General features: G+C 36.0%; 1 protein-coding gene across 1 annotated transcript in view; it reads right to left on the bottom strand.

The window, feature by feature from the left end:
• The window catches only part of betaggt-I (geranylgeranyl transferase type-1 subunit beta), a 39187-nt gene extending 24718 nt beyond the window's left edge, over positions 1–14469 (bottom strand). The window contains exons 1-6 of the mRNA XM_069838670.1: positions 14023–14469; positions 13103–13319; positions 9285–9417; positions 7463–7582; positions 6103–6213; positions 1235–1364 (exon numbers count right to left, since the gene is read on the bottom strand). Coding sequence (XP_069694771.1) covers positions 1235–1364; positions 6103–6213; positions 7463–7582; positions 9285–9417; positions 13103–13319; positions 14023–14260 — 949 coding nt within the window. The 5' untranslated portion in view covers positions 14261–14469. The remainder of the gene's footprint in view (positions 1–1234; positions 1365–6102; positions 6214–7462; positions 7583–9284; positions 9418–13102; positions 13320–14022) is intronic.
• Positions 14470–17412: the final 2943 nt, after the last annotated feature.

Raw genomic sequence — 17412 nt, 5'->3', positions numbered from 1 at the left:
GCATGTAGTATTAATAATTTGTACCACAGACTATGTAAAATAATGTAACATAATGAAAACATATTCCATGCGGTGACGACGATGACGAAAATGTACGAAAATCAAACTTCTTTGTCAATTTATTGCTATGAAGCATTAAAATGATGTTTCTGAAACTGAACAAACACAGAAATAATCACTGTTTAAGGGGAGAGGATGGTATTTTTTGGTGAAAAATGAGTAAATTAAAAAAAAAAAAAAATTTCTTTAAAATACTCTGTGATGTGTGGAATGCATAGCATAACATTTTGTGGGTATTTGTGCCCTTATCAGATGTTGGGTCGCCATTTTTAAACTTCCTGCGTTATGGATTTTTTAAATCACTCACCCACTTTTATTGTTGTTTCCGGTAAATTAAATTTTCAAAAAAAAAATTTTTTTTTCTTTAAAATACTCTTTGATATGTTTGGAATGCATTGCATAACATTTTGTGGGTATTTATGCCCTTATCGGATCTTGAAACGTCATTTTTAAACTTCCTGCGCTATGGATTTTTAAATCACTCGCCCACTTTTATTGGTTTCCAATAACTTCATTTTTTTTGCTACATTGCCAGACAAAAATGGATATAATTTCTGAACTATTAAAGATACATGCATGAAATTTAGAACACACATTCTTTAGACTATTAGGAAACGTTTCTCTGTAACAGAATTTTGTTAATTGATTTCATTTTAAAAATACGTCCGTTTGTTTGCAAGAAACGAAATCAGAAAATTGTTATTAAATTTTAATTGTTTATTTTACAAACGTATTGACTAATATCAAAATTCTGTTACAGACAGTTTGTAGAACATGCTTTTGCAAATACATTGCAAAAAAAAAAAGTTCGAATCTATCTTTAAAAACGGTTTAGATATATCGGTTTTAGTACAATCCTGCATTGGACATATTTTTTTTTTTTCAAATTTGGGCCCCCAAATAATGAGCTCTCTACATACAAAAAATTAATATTTTACACCAAACAGGAAAAAGTTTTAAAAAATAACATCCTCTCCCCTTAAGTGAAAATATATTACGATCATATAATAAAATTATCCACAATTATGTACCTTTTACACATTTTCTGAATAATGTTTCACTGTGGTATACTGAATATTCATTTTATCCTGTACTTGTAGTTTAATGTACTCAGCATGGCTTGTTCAGATTGATCTGCAAGCTACTGTAAAACAATACTGCACTCATAACTCACCCATGTATGTGTGCATGGGATCAGGTGTAGTATCAATCCACTTCGATAAGCCACCAACAATAGGATCTTGCGTTGAAAGGATGTAATTCTTGTTCTGCTGGTAGTCCACCATTTCAAACACACCAAGGATCTGCGCCAAACATAAAAGCAACTACATACACAGTGTCTCATATGCTATGCACCACAGGCAAATTGAAGATCTCGTGAACTGCTGACTTCCAGGCAGGGGCGAATGCTAGTCACGAAAGTTAGGCTTGCTCTTTTATTCATAGAGGAAGATGGGAGGATATAATAATTCATAATTAATAAAAATAATCAGACCCACATAAATAATTTATTTTATAATTATGAAATCATTATGAGTCATGGGTCATATTCGCTTATCAGATGTAGAAGTTCGATATGATATAACAAACATGGCCAACAAAACAGTTTATTTAGTTTTTTCGACCCTGCCAACCAATGCATATTGTTGTATTGGGCTGCACTGAACGAACACACATATTCTCTATAATGTCTGTCTTCTCTTGAATAGTCCATCGGGAAAATGGATTTAATAATAAGGTTTCAATAACACACAATTCCGAACTCATTGCAATACTTCAAATTAGTGTTTAAGAATTAATAATACATGCAGCAGCTAACACATGCATTTCGCTCATACAATTACATTGCATTCGCAAATCACATTACTGCTCTGTGTAATGTTAAATAGTCGTTGGTGTAGCTCTCGGACCAGAGCTTCAAACAATACATAACAGATGCATGTGCGCCTAGGACGGACTAAGGAGGAAGGCACTTGCGTGCGCATCATATTCTCGCTAGTTCTACGTCTTTCCTGTAGCTCTGAGAAACGAGCAAGCATTGCGATAATTGCGGTGTGCAACCTGCGGATGGTATTACGCCTATACAATATTCCAAAAATCAAAATAAATTTTAATGTACGTAATCCCATTTTGAAAAATACACATTCTACGAAAATATTGGGCTTGTGCAGCAAGATAGCATGCCCTGAGAAATCGCCCCTGCTTCCAGGCATTGTGTGTTGTGCCATCCATTTGTTTAGCACCATCCCAGCATCAGGTAGCTGTGCACACCGAAACATGGTCTGCTCAAGGCCAACAATAATCATGTCAATTGCAAGGGACTCATCAGTCAATGAAATGTTAACATTCAGATTTTACTTCTCTGCAGGATGTGCTGTTTGACTCATGGTTCAGAGAATTAGTGCAGAACAAAGAATTTGATAGGGTGAGCAGAAATAAATTATTAAATGTATTAGCCACAGACCATGTTCCACAACAACTTATAGCAAACGTATATAATATCTATAAAACAAATCTAATTGCAGTAAGGCAGAGACGGCTTTTATTAAGGGGCACATGGGCACGTGCCCTCCCAGTGATTTTTATTATCATATTATGACTATATTATAATACAATTTAATTGCATTATGAAATAATAACTTAAAGAGTTTCACATTTTCATTGCTACTAATGTTTTCAGAATCTGTAGTAGTCTATGAAACCCAAGTTTTCTGAACAGGTAATAAAATGGGCTATCTCTTCTCGTGCCCAGCGATGGACGAGGAAGGGATGGGGGTGTGAGTTGTAGGAAGGCGGAGCTCTTTGTGTGCTTTGGGCACTGTATTTGCCGTGCCCACCAAGCCTCTTTAGTTTAGGAACAGTCCAATTAGCTGCGTGCCATTTTTAGGGGTGTTGATACTAGCTGTATAGCATGTCGTACGCCGGACTCCTGGTCGTTTCGCTCTCCGACGTGTTGTCGAGGTGGGGAGGGGAAACGGGAGTGACGTGACAAGATGGCTGTCGCTTGTGGGTGGGGTGATGATAAGAAACTGTGGTGAAGTTTAAAGGAAAGACTGTTTTTAAATTAACATTTGTTTATTACAGAAATAGCTAACAAAGAAAGTATAATTGTAGTTCCCTCCTAGTCCTGTGGTAGGGGTAACGGGAGAGTCGTGATAGAAATTGATAGTTTAGAAATTCGTCCTGAGGCTTCGATGCGAGGAGAGTTATGAGGGGTGATAGTAAAGTACGACTTGAATGAAAGGGAGGTAGGGGTAACGAGAGTGCCTGGGGAAAATCGGCTTGCTTTCATGTGTGTTGTGGGGTGGGCAGGATAACGAGAGAGATGGAATCGGGATGATGGTTGATTCTCTAGGTCGAAGGATCAAACACAGCGTACTGTGCGACTTATCGACGTTCGAGAACACACCCCTTTGGATTCGGAGGATCAACACAGCGTACTATGCGACTTACCGACTCCAAGAGGGGGAGGAATGGTGGCCCCTAGCGTTCGGAGGATCAACACAGCGTACTATGCGACTTACCGACACTAGAGGGGGGGGGGGATTCTGGGGAGATGGTTGTGTTTAATTGAACAAGCGGGGAGTCGAAGTCAGGGTGGTGAGAGATAAGGGTGATCAGGGGAGAGAAGTGTGTGGGTTGGAGGTGCTGATAAGGCCTGGGGCGAGACGAGAAGAAAATAAGTACGTAAGAAGTGAAGAAGATTCGGCTGGTGTAGGAAAGAATACAGGAGACAGGGGCGCGGCTGGCTCCCTGTTCCTGGGGTGGTGGCCGTGTGTAGACACGTCCGAACAAAAGGCAAGTCTCTGCGCCTAAGCGAGAGGAGTGAGCACTGGACGAGGGCAGCTGCTAGCTAACCCCCGTCTGACCAGTCTGCCGCTCTCGGCCGCTGGGCCTTCTTATATACCCCTCTCGAAGCTGACGTCACTAAGCTCTTCTTTGTTTGGGGTGCTAGCGTGGGTTCACGTCACAGTGCCTGGGGGTATTTCTACTGCCAACGTTACTCGTCGCCGCGTGATCTTTGCTTTCTCCCTCATAAGAGGGAAAAACGAGCCAACCTGCTTTCTTAGAGAAAACAGAGACTGTCGTTCGCGCGGGTAGGTTTGAACCATTTAAAGTAGGACGCACGGGCATCGAAAATTGAGGTACACAACAAGCAGACGACATTTTAAAGCTAAACTTGACATGAAAAACGTTAAAATGTAAGTTTACTAATTTAGAAGGTCGACTCATTGTATCAATCACGTGTGTATGTATGTATGTATATATTCATTTGTCACAGTTATGTTGTTAATGCTCCCTGTAAATGTTTATGCTTCCCTCCTATCCAAAAAAGAAAGTTTACATTACAATACATGAAGTTGGCAGTTCTCAAAAAGCTTTGTCACTGACAATAGAGAATCTTGGCGGGCGTTTTGCCGCCTTCAGTGCACACTACAGTTTTCAACTGAGTTTCCCCAAGTCTAGTGCTGCGGTAGTAAGAAGGCAGGCAGTTGCGTGATCTGTGAGTACGAACGAGTGAGAATCAGCGCATTTCTGTGAATTACACTTAGAATTCCATTTAACTTGCCTCTGGGCGTAGCAGTGCTCTCAATTGAGAGAAAGATGGTACATTCTATTCCGAACTTCAACAATAGAGTTATAGAGGTTTTTGCTCGCAGAAAGAACCGAAAAATGGAGCTCATCTATAAAAATTAGAAAGGTTAGTGCACATAAATTGGTTTTATATGTTTTTAATTTTCAGGGTTCATCATTAAGGTTGTGCCCCACTTGACAGAATGGCCTTCGGCCACCACTGCAGTAAGGTGTGACAATAAATTATCGCATTGGACAGAAATTCATACAGGAGTAAGACAAGGCTGCGGCCTTTCACCGTTGCTATTTATTATATATATGAATCAAATAATTAGAGAATGGAAACAATTGCCTCATGGATATATACAACTCAATAGACATTTACAACTAGGTTCATTACTTTTTGCAGACGATTTAGCTCTGGTGGCATCCTCAGAAGATGAATTACAACGTTCAATTTTTAATTTTAACAAAATTGGAATTAAATATGATATGAAAATCAATAAGGAAAAAACTAAAATTATGGCCTTCTGCGGAAAATACCCTGTGCCTATCAAAATATGTTTAGATTCAAAAATATTAGAAAGGAGAAATTATTTTACATATCTCGGATACAAATTATCTTTTTTCGATGAAGTAGACATTTCACAGAAAATTTCTAAATACACCAAAACAATGGGAATAATTAACACCATTACAAAGGCATACTAGAATTCGCCTTTACAAGACCTTGGCGAGATCTGTACTTTGTTACGGCAGTGAGACATGGACATTGAGGAAGAAAGACGAAAGCAGAATAACGGCTAATCAAATTAAATTTATGAGATATACAGCGGGATATACGAAATGGTATCAGAAACGCAATGAAGATGTAATGGAAGAATTACAACTAGAACCTGTAATTAATCACGTAAAACATTATCAGAACAACTGGATAAATCATCTGCATCGCATGCATAGAGATAGAATCCCAAAAGTCATGCTCCACTATCGTCCAAACGGGAAGAGATCTCTCGGTCGTCCAAAGAAGCGCTGGATTGAAAATTCAACTGTGAGATCGTAACAGGCCATTTGGCCTAATACTTGAAGGAAAGGAGAAGAAGAAGACAATGAATTTTCATTTGCTGTAACTATATATATATATATATATATATATATATATATATATAAATCAGTGCTGAGTGTTGTAATTTCAGGAACATTTTCCTGTAGTTGAAGCACATAATGGGAGTAGGCTATGCATGGGTTCAGCCGATAACTGGTATTCCCTGTATTACTAGTCACACATCCTGGTAATCCATCTGCTCAGCATTTTAAATATTGACACATTCAAATGCTATTTCTTCAGTGCAAGGTAAATAAGATTCAGTATTAAACATAAGCATTGATTATTTGTACGAATAATTGTATTATTATTTACCCATTAATATTGCAACTTAAGTCACAAAATAATTCTATTCAGCTTACCTTCAGTACAGCACCTAGCCAAAATGAGTAACACGTATCAACTGGCTTGTTTGGTCTCCCCTGAAAACCTGAAACCTGGCGTGCAAGGCCCCATCTCCTCAAGCCATCTAACTGGAAACAAAACAAACACGTGTACTTTTTCGTCCCTTCGTTATTACTACAGTGAAATGCTAGTATAACGAACTTGACGAGGTACTGTAATTATATTTTCGTTATAGTGAAATTTCGTTAAACCGAAAATTGACTAAATTTGCCTATAAATTGTGTCCCATATTATAGAATAACAGGTGCTGTACCTACCTGGGTTAGGTCATACCACAGTCTAGTATATACAGTCACGAAGCTCAATATGTAGTAAATATGCATCCATAGATAGTTGCTAACCACTAGGATCGCGTCTATCACCCCATTACAGACAATGCAAAATAGTAGCTGCACAGTCTATTGTTTCTAGTACCCTCAAAAACTCAAGCTTCGTGACTGTATATACTAGACTGTGGTTATACTGTATATCCATATTATATTGCAACTTCAATAAGAATCAGTACCATAATGCATAGTCGACAACTGAATAATTATTTCTGCATATTTTACAATATTTTATTATTCATCATGACGTTGTTAGGACCAAAAATTAAGTTTTACAGAGCAAAAAGTAAGCTGAACAGGGTTTTATAGGTTAGATGCTGTTACATTTAGTCATCTTGTCAAATCGATTTCTCGAAATATTACGATCTACGAGATTGGGTTCTGAATCGACCACTACCTTAGAAAGTTCGATGTTATTAAACTGTTTCATTTAAATATAAATTCAAACCACAACAATCGCGTCTACGGAAGTGCATTCAGAAAACTCACTGAAGCAAAGGGTGACTGATGCCTAGCGATAACTCATTTATTTTATATTCTTTCGAATTTATTTTAAGTAATTTTTAACTACTTATTAGGCCTAATTTCGTTAAAATAACATTTCATTGTCTTCTATTTTCCAATATTTTATTGTATTAGAGTACTTTATTACTTCTAATCTCTATATACTTTCTTCTAATCATGTAATGGTCAATTAAATCCCACTCGAGTTTTGATTTTCTCTAGATAAATCAAAACCTCTTGTGAGATTACTGTAGATCAGCAGTGGCACAGAGGGCAAAGCTATGGATAATATGGAAGTAAAATCCAGAAGTGAGTATTTCGAGGTCCAACAGCCATTCAAGCAAAAACAACAACACTGCACATGCATGTTGGCTTGCATGAAGTTCTGTGGAATGAAACTCTTGTGTAATCTGGGTTTTCTTGTATTTTTTACCAGTATTGGTACAGAAATTCTTGGAATTTATAAATAATCTTTATATAATTTTACCTGTTTGTTTGTGAAGCAGGTGTTGAGTTGATCCATCAATGCTAAAGTTGCTACAGCACAGAATGTTGTCCCCCCATGTGACTCTAGTTCAGGTGCCTGTCCTATACCAAAATCATATGACTGAAACAAAATGGTACACAACACGTTAACATGCATAGCTTCTACAAATGTGACAAGCTTGAAGATTCCAGTGGAACAAATAGTTATTTTCAACTTTTCAATATATTAATGTACAGTAGGTAATCATTTATTTATGTGGTCGATTCTGTATCATAAAACATAAAAAAAAGTGAAATCCAGATGATAATATTATTATAACCAAGGCCAAACAAAATGCCAACATTTTCTGTTGATAGCTGATTTTTTCAGGAGCTAATATATTTCCTTCAAGGCTTGGGATAATTAATTTTAATTAATTTATTTTATTTTATTTATTTATTTAAATTTAAATATACAGAATAAAGAATATAATTACAAACAAGATAAATATAAATAAAATAATACAAACAATATAAAACAGGAGATACAGTAGTATTAACAAAATTCGCTCGTGTTCGGTCGCAGTTCAGATATATTATTAATAGGCCTATAAGGGAATATAAAATAAAATAAAATAGGAAATATAATTAAAATTACAGTTACAGAAATTATATAATACAATACTGATATAAGAGAAATATAGAAAATAATAAAAAAAATAAATAAATAAATAAAATAAAATAAAATAGGAACTAAAATTTAAATTACAGCGGCAATGGAATTACAGTAGAACTTGGTTATAACGACATCCAAGGGACCTTGAAAATTATGTTATAAACGAGTGTCATAGTAACTGAGATTCATATTATCAGTCTAGTGAGGTGGAAAATGAAAAATAATAAACATAATTAGGCTTATTTTAGATTTATGTATTCACTTTTAAGCATACCATGAACACAATAAAATACATGTACAATTATAAATACAGTATTCTGCATTAAAACAGTTTGTTCATTACTCTCCAAACTTATTTACTGAGGAGTGAAGTAATCAGTCATTTTACTCTGTTGTCTCCTACTTGCCCAATATACACTTTCTAAATTAAATTCTATGTTCATTATTTCAGTTGCAATTTCACTGCTCCTTCTCCTAGCTTCATAGAAATGTTCACAATTCTAATGGCTTCTAAAGTGTCACTCACTTCTTTTAGTGCCCATACTGCGTTAAAATGCGTGAAAACTTCCTGTCGAAACTGACCGCATGCAGGTACCATTAATACCGCATGAATTCAGGCAGGTTACAATGGGATGGGGAATCTGCCTGTATTCCAGAGGTCTATGATAGAAGGGAACAGTAAAGTATTTGCCAGATTTCAGCAAAATGCTTTTGTTCCTAGAAAATTGTATTCCAAGCTGAGGTTGAAAATGACGTTAAATGCGAGGTAGACGCATATATGTACGTTTGTCGTATTAAGCAAGGTAGAAAAGCATATGTCTTATGGGGAATTAGTTGGGACCACAGAATATTTGACGTTATAGGCGTGGTGTTGCACAAAACGAGGTCGCTGTAACCAAGTTCTACTGTATATAATATAATATTAACACTAGAGAAGAATAATATCGCACGTGAAAAGTAGGACAATTTATATATATATATATATATATATTTTTTTTTTTCAAAATTATAGAATACAAATATAATATAGGTTGATTAATTCATACATAATTCATAACAAAACTACATTCTAATCTAAGAAAAAACTCAGATAGGTGAAAATTTTCAGGAACCATGACAACTGGGCATCTTGGCTTTATCTACTCCTGATTACTACAATGTTTCTTACCATACTTCTGGTTATGAAGTTCATAGTTCTCTCTATATCCATAGCAGACCAGTCATTCAGTATGTAACATATACAAGCTGCGCAATATATAAACCTCATGTCGCTTTCACTCCCAGCAAGGGTTGCACAATAGCTGAAAGTAAAAATTCACAATTCATTCAAAATCAGTACATTGTAATTAAAAAATAAATTTAATTTTTTTTATTGGCGATTAGTATGATATGTGGCATGGTGAGATAAAGGTATAAAGTGAAAACTTAATAAAACTTGTCATTTATACCATAAGATTCTTCAATTAAGTATTAAACAATAAAACTTACATACTTATATTCATTCTGAATTTGCGTTACCTATTTCAGAAAAACAGAAATGATAGAAATTACCATACTTACCAGCGTAATGGACGCACCCCAATTTTTCACGTTAAAATTTGGAAAAAAAATCCCTGCGTAATAGACACATCTCATTTTAAACAAGGATCGTTTTAATAATATCGAAAGTCGTAAGATTGGATGCACTGCTTATGTTTAAATTCAAGTTTTTAAACAGCAATGCAGGGTACCACTGCAATCGTGATTGGTTCTTTTTTTACGTGTGCAAAATATAGATACTCTCCAATTAATAACACAGTATTCTTAGGACATCTGCATAATCAGTTGTGTTGATAAAATTGTTTCGACAATGGATAAGAACTGATCAAAATATTCAAGTTATACAGCGAGTTTCAAGCTGGAAGTTATCAAATTCACGGAAGAACACAGTAACAGAGCCGATGGTCGAGAATTTACTGTGTCGAAGTGTAATGTGTGTAAGTGGTGGAAATAAAAAAGAACCACTATTAAAAACCCCTAACAAATCAAGAAAATCATTTCGTGATTCAAAGTGTGGGAAGTATCCCGAAATTGAAAATAAACTACTGGAATATGTAACAGAGTTAGGGAACATTGTAATCAGCATTCGAGCCGGCGCACTTTCAATACGTGTTTTTTTTCCACTAAAATTTTTTCCTTGCATAAAGGATGCACCCTAGTTTTTTGTTATAAAAATCGAACCGTGCATCTATTAAGTGGGTGAATATGGTATGTTGTCATCCCCCCCACGTTATTTCCTACTATCAATGTTAGGCAATGGGCCAGCTCTCCCATTCTTATGGCCGGTTTTTCCAAGTATTGTTAGAAAATTTAACGACTGTTAAACTCTAAACAGTTTGTTAATTAATAAAATTGTATTTTCCAACACCAGTTTGGTTTAACAGATTGTTAACAGTTTGTTAATTTTAAATGTAGGATTTCGGGCAGTTAACTCATTTAACAGTTAGTTAAATATGGCCGATGTCTCCACAGCTGTTCGAACAGAAGTTGCGAAATTAATATTTTGTGTCTCTTTGTAGGGAATGTTTAGCATATGACTGGTAATATAACATTTAAAAAAATACTTTGGACTGTTTAAATACATCAGTGTTATTTTATTTCTTTCGTATTTCGTATCCATAATAGCAATGAGGAAATATAACCTTACTTTGTAATTATTATTCAGCATGTCACCTACAACTTTCATGTGTCAACTGTTTGTTTATGGAGCATGGCCTACTATAACAGGTTGTCATTTTATGCAAGTTTCATGACTCACTCTATAATATAGAATTTAAAGATTAATTTTAGCCAATCAAAAATTCTCTTACATGTGTAGAATCATTACCAACTGCTGTTGAATAGTTAAAATAGTCCTAATAGACATGATAGTTAAGTGTTGGTTATCTTAAACAAAATTATGTTGAACAAATGGAAAATACATTAACAAAGCATTAAAAATAAACAGACTGTTAATTTAACATTCGTTAAGCAAAATTAAACATTACTTGGACAAACTGGCCATTAGCACAAGAGCCCGGGTTAAGTTGTGCTGTACTTGTACAAGAGTGAAGCTGTTCGGCTACCCAGTTATTCACAGAATAGGAATGGTAAGCACAATAAGCCTCAGGCTGCAGTGCAAGCCTTCGGGTCCCTCCTCCATACAAGAAAAAAAAAGAATTGTCTCAATGCTAAAAGTTCCAAACAAAATAATAAGCTGGATGGATTAAAAGGAAAACGAAAAGGATAATGAGATTTGATATGTGCAGCATGCACAGCTAAGGACAAAACTCTCTGACAAAAACACTAACAAAACGTTTTCAAGTAGGCAAGGAATTGAGGCAGGGTTGTGGACTTAAACCCACATTGTTTCAAATATACTTAGATAAGTCGTTGAAATTACAGAGGAGAAAATACCAAGGAATGAGAATTTCAGCTAGGGATAATACAATATACACTTCGCATTTTGCTGATGATCATGTCGTTATAGGTCAAGACTGGAATGATATACAGAGTATGGTAAGGATACTTAAAGAAGAATATAACAAATGGTGCCTCCAAATATATATGGAAAAAACTGTACATGTTTGTATAGGTACGAATAAGTACAGAGGATTCAATTGGCAAGTGAAAATGATTTCATTAACATAAAATCTGAATGACAATATTCAGAAACTGGGACAAATAAGGAATATAATCATGAAATAAAAATTAAACAAAGAATAGGCTACTTAAAACAGAAACAAAAAATGTATTGCTGCTATGAACTCTATTTTATGGGGCACAATCATAACCAATAAAACTAAACTTATCTTACACAGTACAATTGAGGACCATTTTTGCAAAACTTGCTAACTGCAAAATTTGCAAAATTGAGATTTTGATGGATTCGTTAACATAAGGCAGGCGTCTACATGATGTTCAAAGCATCTTAGTAAAATTGGGTTATTTCTCTTCATTGTAGTGTGTCAAAGTGTGATCGTTTTTTCAAAACTTGCTTTCTGCTATAAGTGAGAGATACAGCAAAACTTGCTTACTATAGTGTTTTGTCTCTCCTGTAAAATTTAGTTTTTTCAGTTAGCAAGTTTTGCAAAAACAGTCCTCAATTGTGAAAAGTAAGTTCCCTTGCCTTATGGATACGAAGTGTAGCAACTTCCAAAATTTCTACAAGAGGAGTTAAGAGCCACAGAGATGGAATTCCTAAGAAAATCGACTATAATTTCAAAATTGGAGATTCGAAATGACAAAGCAAGAAAAATTATGAAGGTACATGGAGATTTAGACATTATGGAATGTGTGGAAAAAAAAAAAGCAATTGATTTGGTACGGGCACATTCAATGTATCGAAGAGGGAAGGTCGACCAAAGGAAATTTGGTACACATGAGCGATCAGTGCGATGGAAAGCCTTGGACTGGAAGTAGGCCAGAGGACAGACGTAGTTAGAGTTTGGGAGCTGGGAGATGGAGGAATTCGTAGAGACCAGAAACATGTAAACAGAATGAGTTCCACTTCACAGAAGAAGCACAGACGATGTACAACTACATGCACGGATGGCATCTTAAGCAGCATGTAGAACAAAGAACAGGAGGGTGGATTTTTTTTATTATGTTTTATTTAACAATGCTCGCAACTGCAGAGGTTATATCAGCGTCGCCGGATGTGCCAGAATTTTGTCCAGCAGGAGTTTTTACATGCCAGTAAATCTACTGACATGAGCCTGTCGCATTTAAGCACACTTAAATGCCATCGACCTGGCCCGGGATCGAACCCGCAACCTTGGGCATAGAAGGCCAGCGCTATACCAACTCGCCAACCAGGTCGACAGGAGGGTGGAGATTGGAATACTGAGAAGACTTGAATGATTTGAGTGCAGGAAGATGTTATAAACATTGTAAAATCAGATAATTAATTAATGGAATTCAATAAATATTACATTTTTTAGATCGTAAATTCCCTTGAAAACTAACCTGCCATCCTCTTGCTGTAGAGCTTTCACTCCTTCTAAGATTGCTGGTCTGTTGACTCTTGATAAATCATCCCCAAGAATAACTAAACTAGCAAGACCTGTGTACGTCATTGCCAAGTGTCCACATTCATATATGGTTGAGCAATTTGATTCATTGTGTGGAGTAATTAACGTACTGGATCCTTGAAACCCACATCTCTTCCATGATTCATTCGGTTCTGTGAAGGAAAGATAAATAAAAAAATAACAAATTTAAAAATGCGAGCATGTTTTCACACTCTCTCTTAGTTGCAATCGACTGTATTACAGTTTTCTTTCTTTCTTTGTCATGTTTCACTTTATCCTTCGGTAATTTTAAAGGTACTATGGAAAGGTATGATGTCATTGATGACATCACTACCTTCAATAATGACTCATAATCCAATAAAGTATACGGGAGGGTATGTAGTTATGGATCGACACTTGACACACATTGTGGGCCTCCCTGGTCATGTGGTTAGGACAACACAAGACAGTACATGATAAGGGGCAAAAACCACTTTTCAGTGCCAATAATTTATTTTGTGTGCACAAAGCTGGAATTTTGGAGTAAGAGGGAAAGAAAGGTAACTTATCCATGTTCTGAAATTTATCCAAAACGGGAAGTCTAAACTAACCTGTCACAGATCGTATATGCAAGGTGTATAAATGGAGTACGGAGGGAACTACCTCAGCGCTAGTTTAGTCGAGAAACTGGCTAATCCAGTAAATTCTGTATCATATCAGCATAAATATAAATTGTTGGCTTTAAAATGATACCCGGTGTGTACTACAAAACTTCGACTATGTCTATTAGGCCTATGTCTGACGGAAACGTTAAGTTACATGACTCGGCAACTACAGGCTATACATTAAAAAAAATTCCCGATAACAAATTCTTACCTGAACTATCAGGAACAACTTGTAGTCTATATATCCAGTCAATAATGTGTTTCTTTTTCTCTTCATCCAAAACATCCAAAGCATTTAAAATATCAAGTCCAGAGATTGCAAAAAATGCTAAAGTCAATCTTGTAGAATCGTAACAGGATAAACACGCTGGAATAAGTTGTAAGAAACGTTGAAAATATTTTATATGTTGTTTTCTTGCCAAAACAAGGTCGTTGTCACGAGGTAACATTGCTATTCGTCAAACCTAACCTACAATAAATGTAACTTGAAGTTATATTCCAAATAACTTAAAATGTTTGTAATTCCTCTCTTGATAATATATCACAAAGTCATATTTTCATTGACAGTTTTTATTTCCATTACATATAATGTGAAAAAATTAAAAGCATATTTAAAACCACAACACACAACGCCGCGCCCACTTACTACGGCTATTACTATCGTTACCAACTTGGTAAAGCAAAATTCCGCTACCAGTACTGGGAATTATACCCCTATAGGACTGTGCTAATAGTAAAAACTACGAAAAAATGTGCAGAATGGTTCATCTTCACTATATTCGCGTAATTAGTTGTTATTATTGCTGTACTTCATGTTATATATCCACAGTGAGCACATACAGTTTTCCTTAGAGTCGCGGAATGAAATTTGATATTCTTGCATATTTTGTGATGGTAGCAAGGTAGCAATGTATCGCTAGTTTTACAACCACATGCAATGCCGCAAACCCTAGGGATTTATCCCTAGTTCTAGGGAATTTGTGTGACATACGAATATAGGAATAATTTATCCTAAATGTATTGTTTCTAGGGATTTCTAGCTTTCCCTTGTCTTTCATATTTTGATTTTCTATTTTAATTTTTATTCGCTTAAAATATGACTTAAATATTTTCTTAGAATTGTATTTCCTAACATATGGTTACTAGTACTGTACCAGATTTTTTCCATAATTTCCGGGTGCATTTTAACATTTAACATTTCTGTTAGTTTGCCATTTACTTGTATTGTTTTTACACACTTGAAAAAATTAGAATTTAAATTTACTCATTTTATTTAAGTAGACTACACCTTAAAAATATTAATTCTATTTACCGTACGGGTACTGATAGCTACCAGTAAGGGAGCCTGGGGAGGTTTGACCCATTATTTTTATTTTATTTTTATTTCCAAAAATAAATTTCCTTAGAGGTGATGAAAACATACCATTAGATAGACTAAGATCTCAGACATATATGGTAAATTACAGAACAGCCTATTCTTAATGTATTAAATTTCATATATGTTTTTTAATTATACTACTTTCTGGGTCAAACCTCCCCGCATAAGGGAGGTTTGGCCCACATGTTGGGAGGTTTGACCCAAGCCTACAAAACAGTACAAGTCTGCAATATTTAAATAAATTAGGAACATGAATACAAAGAACACTATTTCTAACAAAAGTACCAAACACAAATATTATAAAAATATAGAAAATAGTAAAAGTTCCACTGAGAAATAGCACTGTTTTCACTTAACGCACATTTAAATTAATAAATCTCACTGAGAACCTAAGTTTTGAAGACATTCTTTCAGTTCCATCTTGAAAAACTGGTTTTGGAAGAATTTTCATATCTTCAAATGGCACATAACTAGTGTCTTCAACATCAGGATACACAAAGCAGTCTGACCCGAATCGGTAGCACCGCATGAATTTCACTTTACACTCATATTCTCTGATCTGTATAACTTTTCCAACATAATGGCATGCTGTCGACTTGGTGCAGAACTTAACCAAGACGAAATCACCACTTTTAGCAGACATCACTCCCCAATCTTCATTATTCACCTCCTCGCAGTCGTCATCATCAGTTATATTTTCAGAAGCCTCGTCCTCATCAGCCGTAGGAGTAAAGTGAGATTGTCTTCTCTTTTTCCTCTCCTTTTCAATTGATACAGAGTCCTCACAGTCATTAGGAAATATTTTCCTAATAGTTTTGGAAGGAAGGGTAGCCTGATTTCTCTTCCTATTGACGCGTTCTTCGTACTCTTTCTCAATAGCTGCTTTGACAGGTGTGTCTGTCAACACACGACTAACAACCCTTTTGCGGCCATTTTTACTTTTCTTTGGACCAGCTTTCGGGAAAGGTCTTACTTGTTCTGGTGAAATTCCACTACAACTTGGCTGGGTAATCAGTGTTGGATGGGGTTCTTTGCTTATGGCTGCTGCATCTTCACTGGCAGGACTTGGTCGATAAGTTACATATGAGCTCATAAAATCAGTAGAATTGAAAATAGTGGAATCAAATGGCCAGATCCCAGTGCATTTAAAGCCACTGATTATATTGGCAGGAGTGAAAGAAACAGGAAATGCATTTCCAACAAATTTTGGGATCTGGTAGATAGTTGCAGTCTCTCCTGGATGAGTGGTCATGAAGTCATCAATAGCTTGATTGTAAACAGTTTTGAAGGGCCCAAATACAGTTCTATCAAGTGGTTGAGTTTTATGGCTTGTGTGGGGTGGCAATGTTATTAGTGTGATACCATTGTCCTTAGCGATCTGAAGTGTCTGTGGTGTTACGTGAGATTCATGGTTGTCTAAGATGACAAGCACAGGACGTTCTTTAGAGCACTTTGTGTGTTTGATAAAGTGTTCCCAGTAATGAACAAAGGTCTCTCCAGCCATCCACCCACTTGGACTAACACCAGCACAAGAACCCACAGGAGCACCATCAATCATTTTATCATTTAATCTCTGTCTTGGATAGACAAAGAATGGTGGAACAGCATTTCCTGTTGCACTTACTGCACAGCAAAGTGTAACAAGTGTCCCCCTCTCAGCGGATGTCATTTTTGAGACCTGTTTTTCCCCTTTTGGTGCAATTACCTTGCCAGGTTTCTGTACATTTGTTACCCCAGTTTCATCCAGATTGTAAATTGATTCTGGGCCAAATTTATTGGTGTGATACACAGAACGAAGATTCTGGAAGAACTCGCCTACACTTGTTGGGTTAAAGGCTGTCCCTCTCCCTAGACTTTTTCCCTGGGGATTCCGCAGTGACAGTCTTGGGTGACGATGCATGAATCCTCTCTTCCAATCATAACTGGCTTGATTGTTTTTCTTCCAATTATCACCGATTGGTTTACCTCTAGCGACTGCATATTCATAAGCAAATCTTCGCAACTCTTTAGGAGTAAGACCATAATTCAACCTAGCTGCTGTTAGAAGGTACTTTTCTAAATCATTTTCCTCTTCTGAACTAAAAATCTGAGAGCTGTTGTGGTCTGCCTTGAAAGCTGTTTCATTTCCTTCCTTTACTTTAGAAACATACCTCCCTAAAGTCTTCCTATCAACTTCATATTCAACTGCAGCTGCTCGAATGCTCACATTATCATCGAGGACAC

The sequence above is a fragment of the Periplaneta americana genome, chromosome 1 (assembly GCF_040183065.1).
Source record: "Periplaneta americana isolate PAMFEO1 chromosome 1, P.americana_PAMFEO1_priV1, whole genome shotgun sequence".
In the NCBI taxonomy this organism is placed as follows: Eukaryota; Metazoa; Arthropoda; class Insecta; order Blattodea; family Blattidae; genus Periplaneta; species Periplaneta americana.
This window is presented reverse-complemented; position numbering and strand designations above follow the sequence as displayed.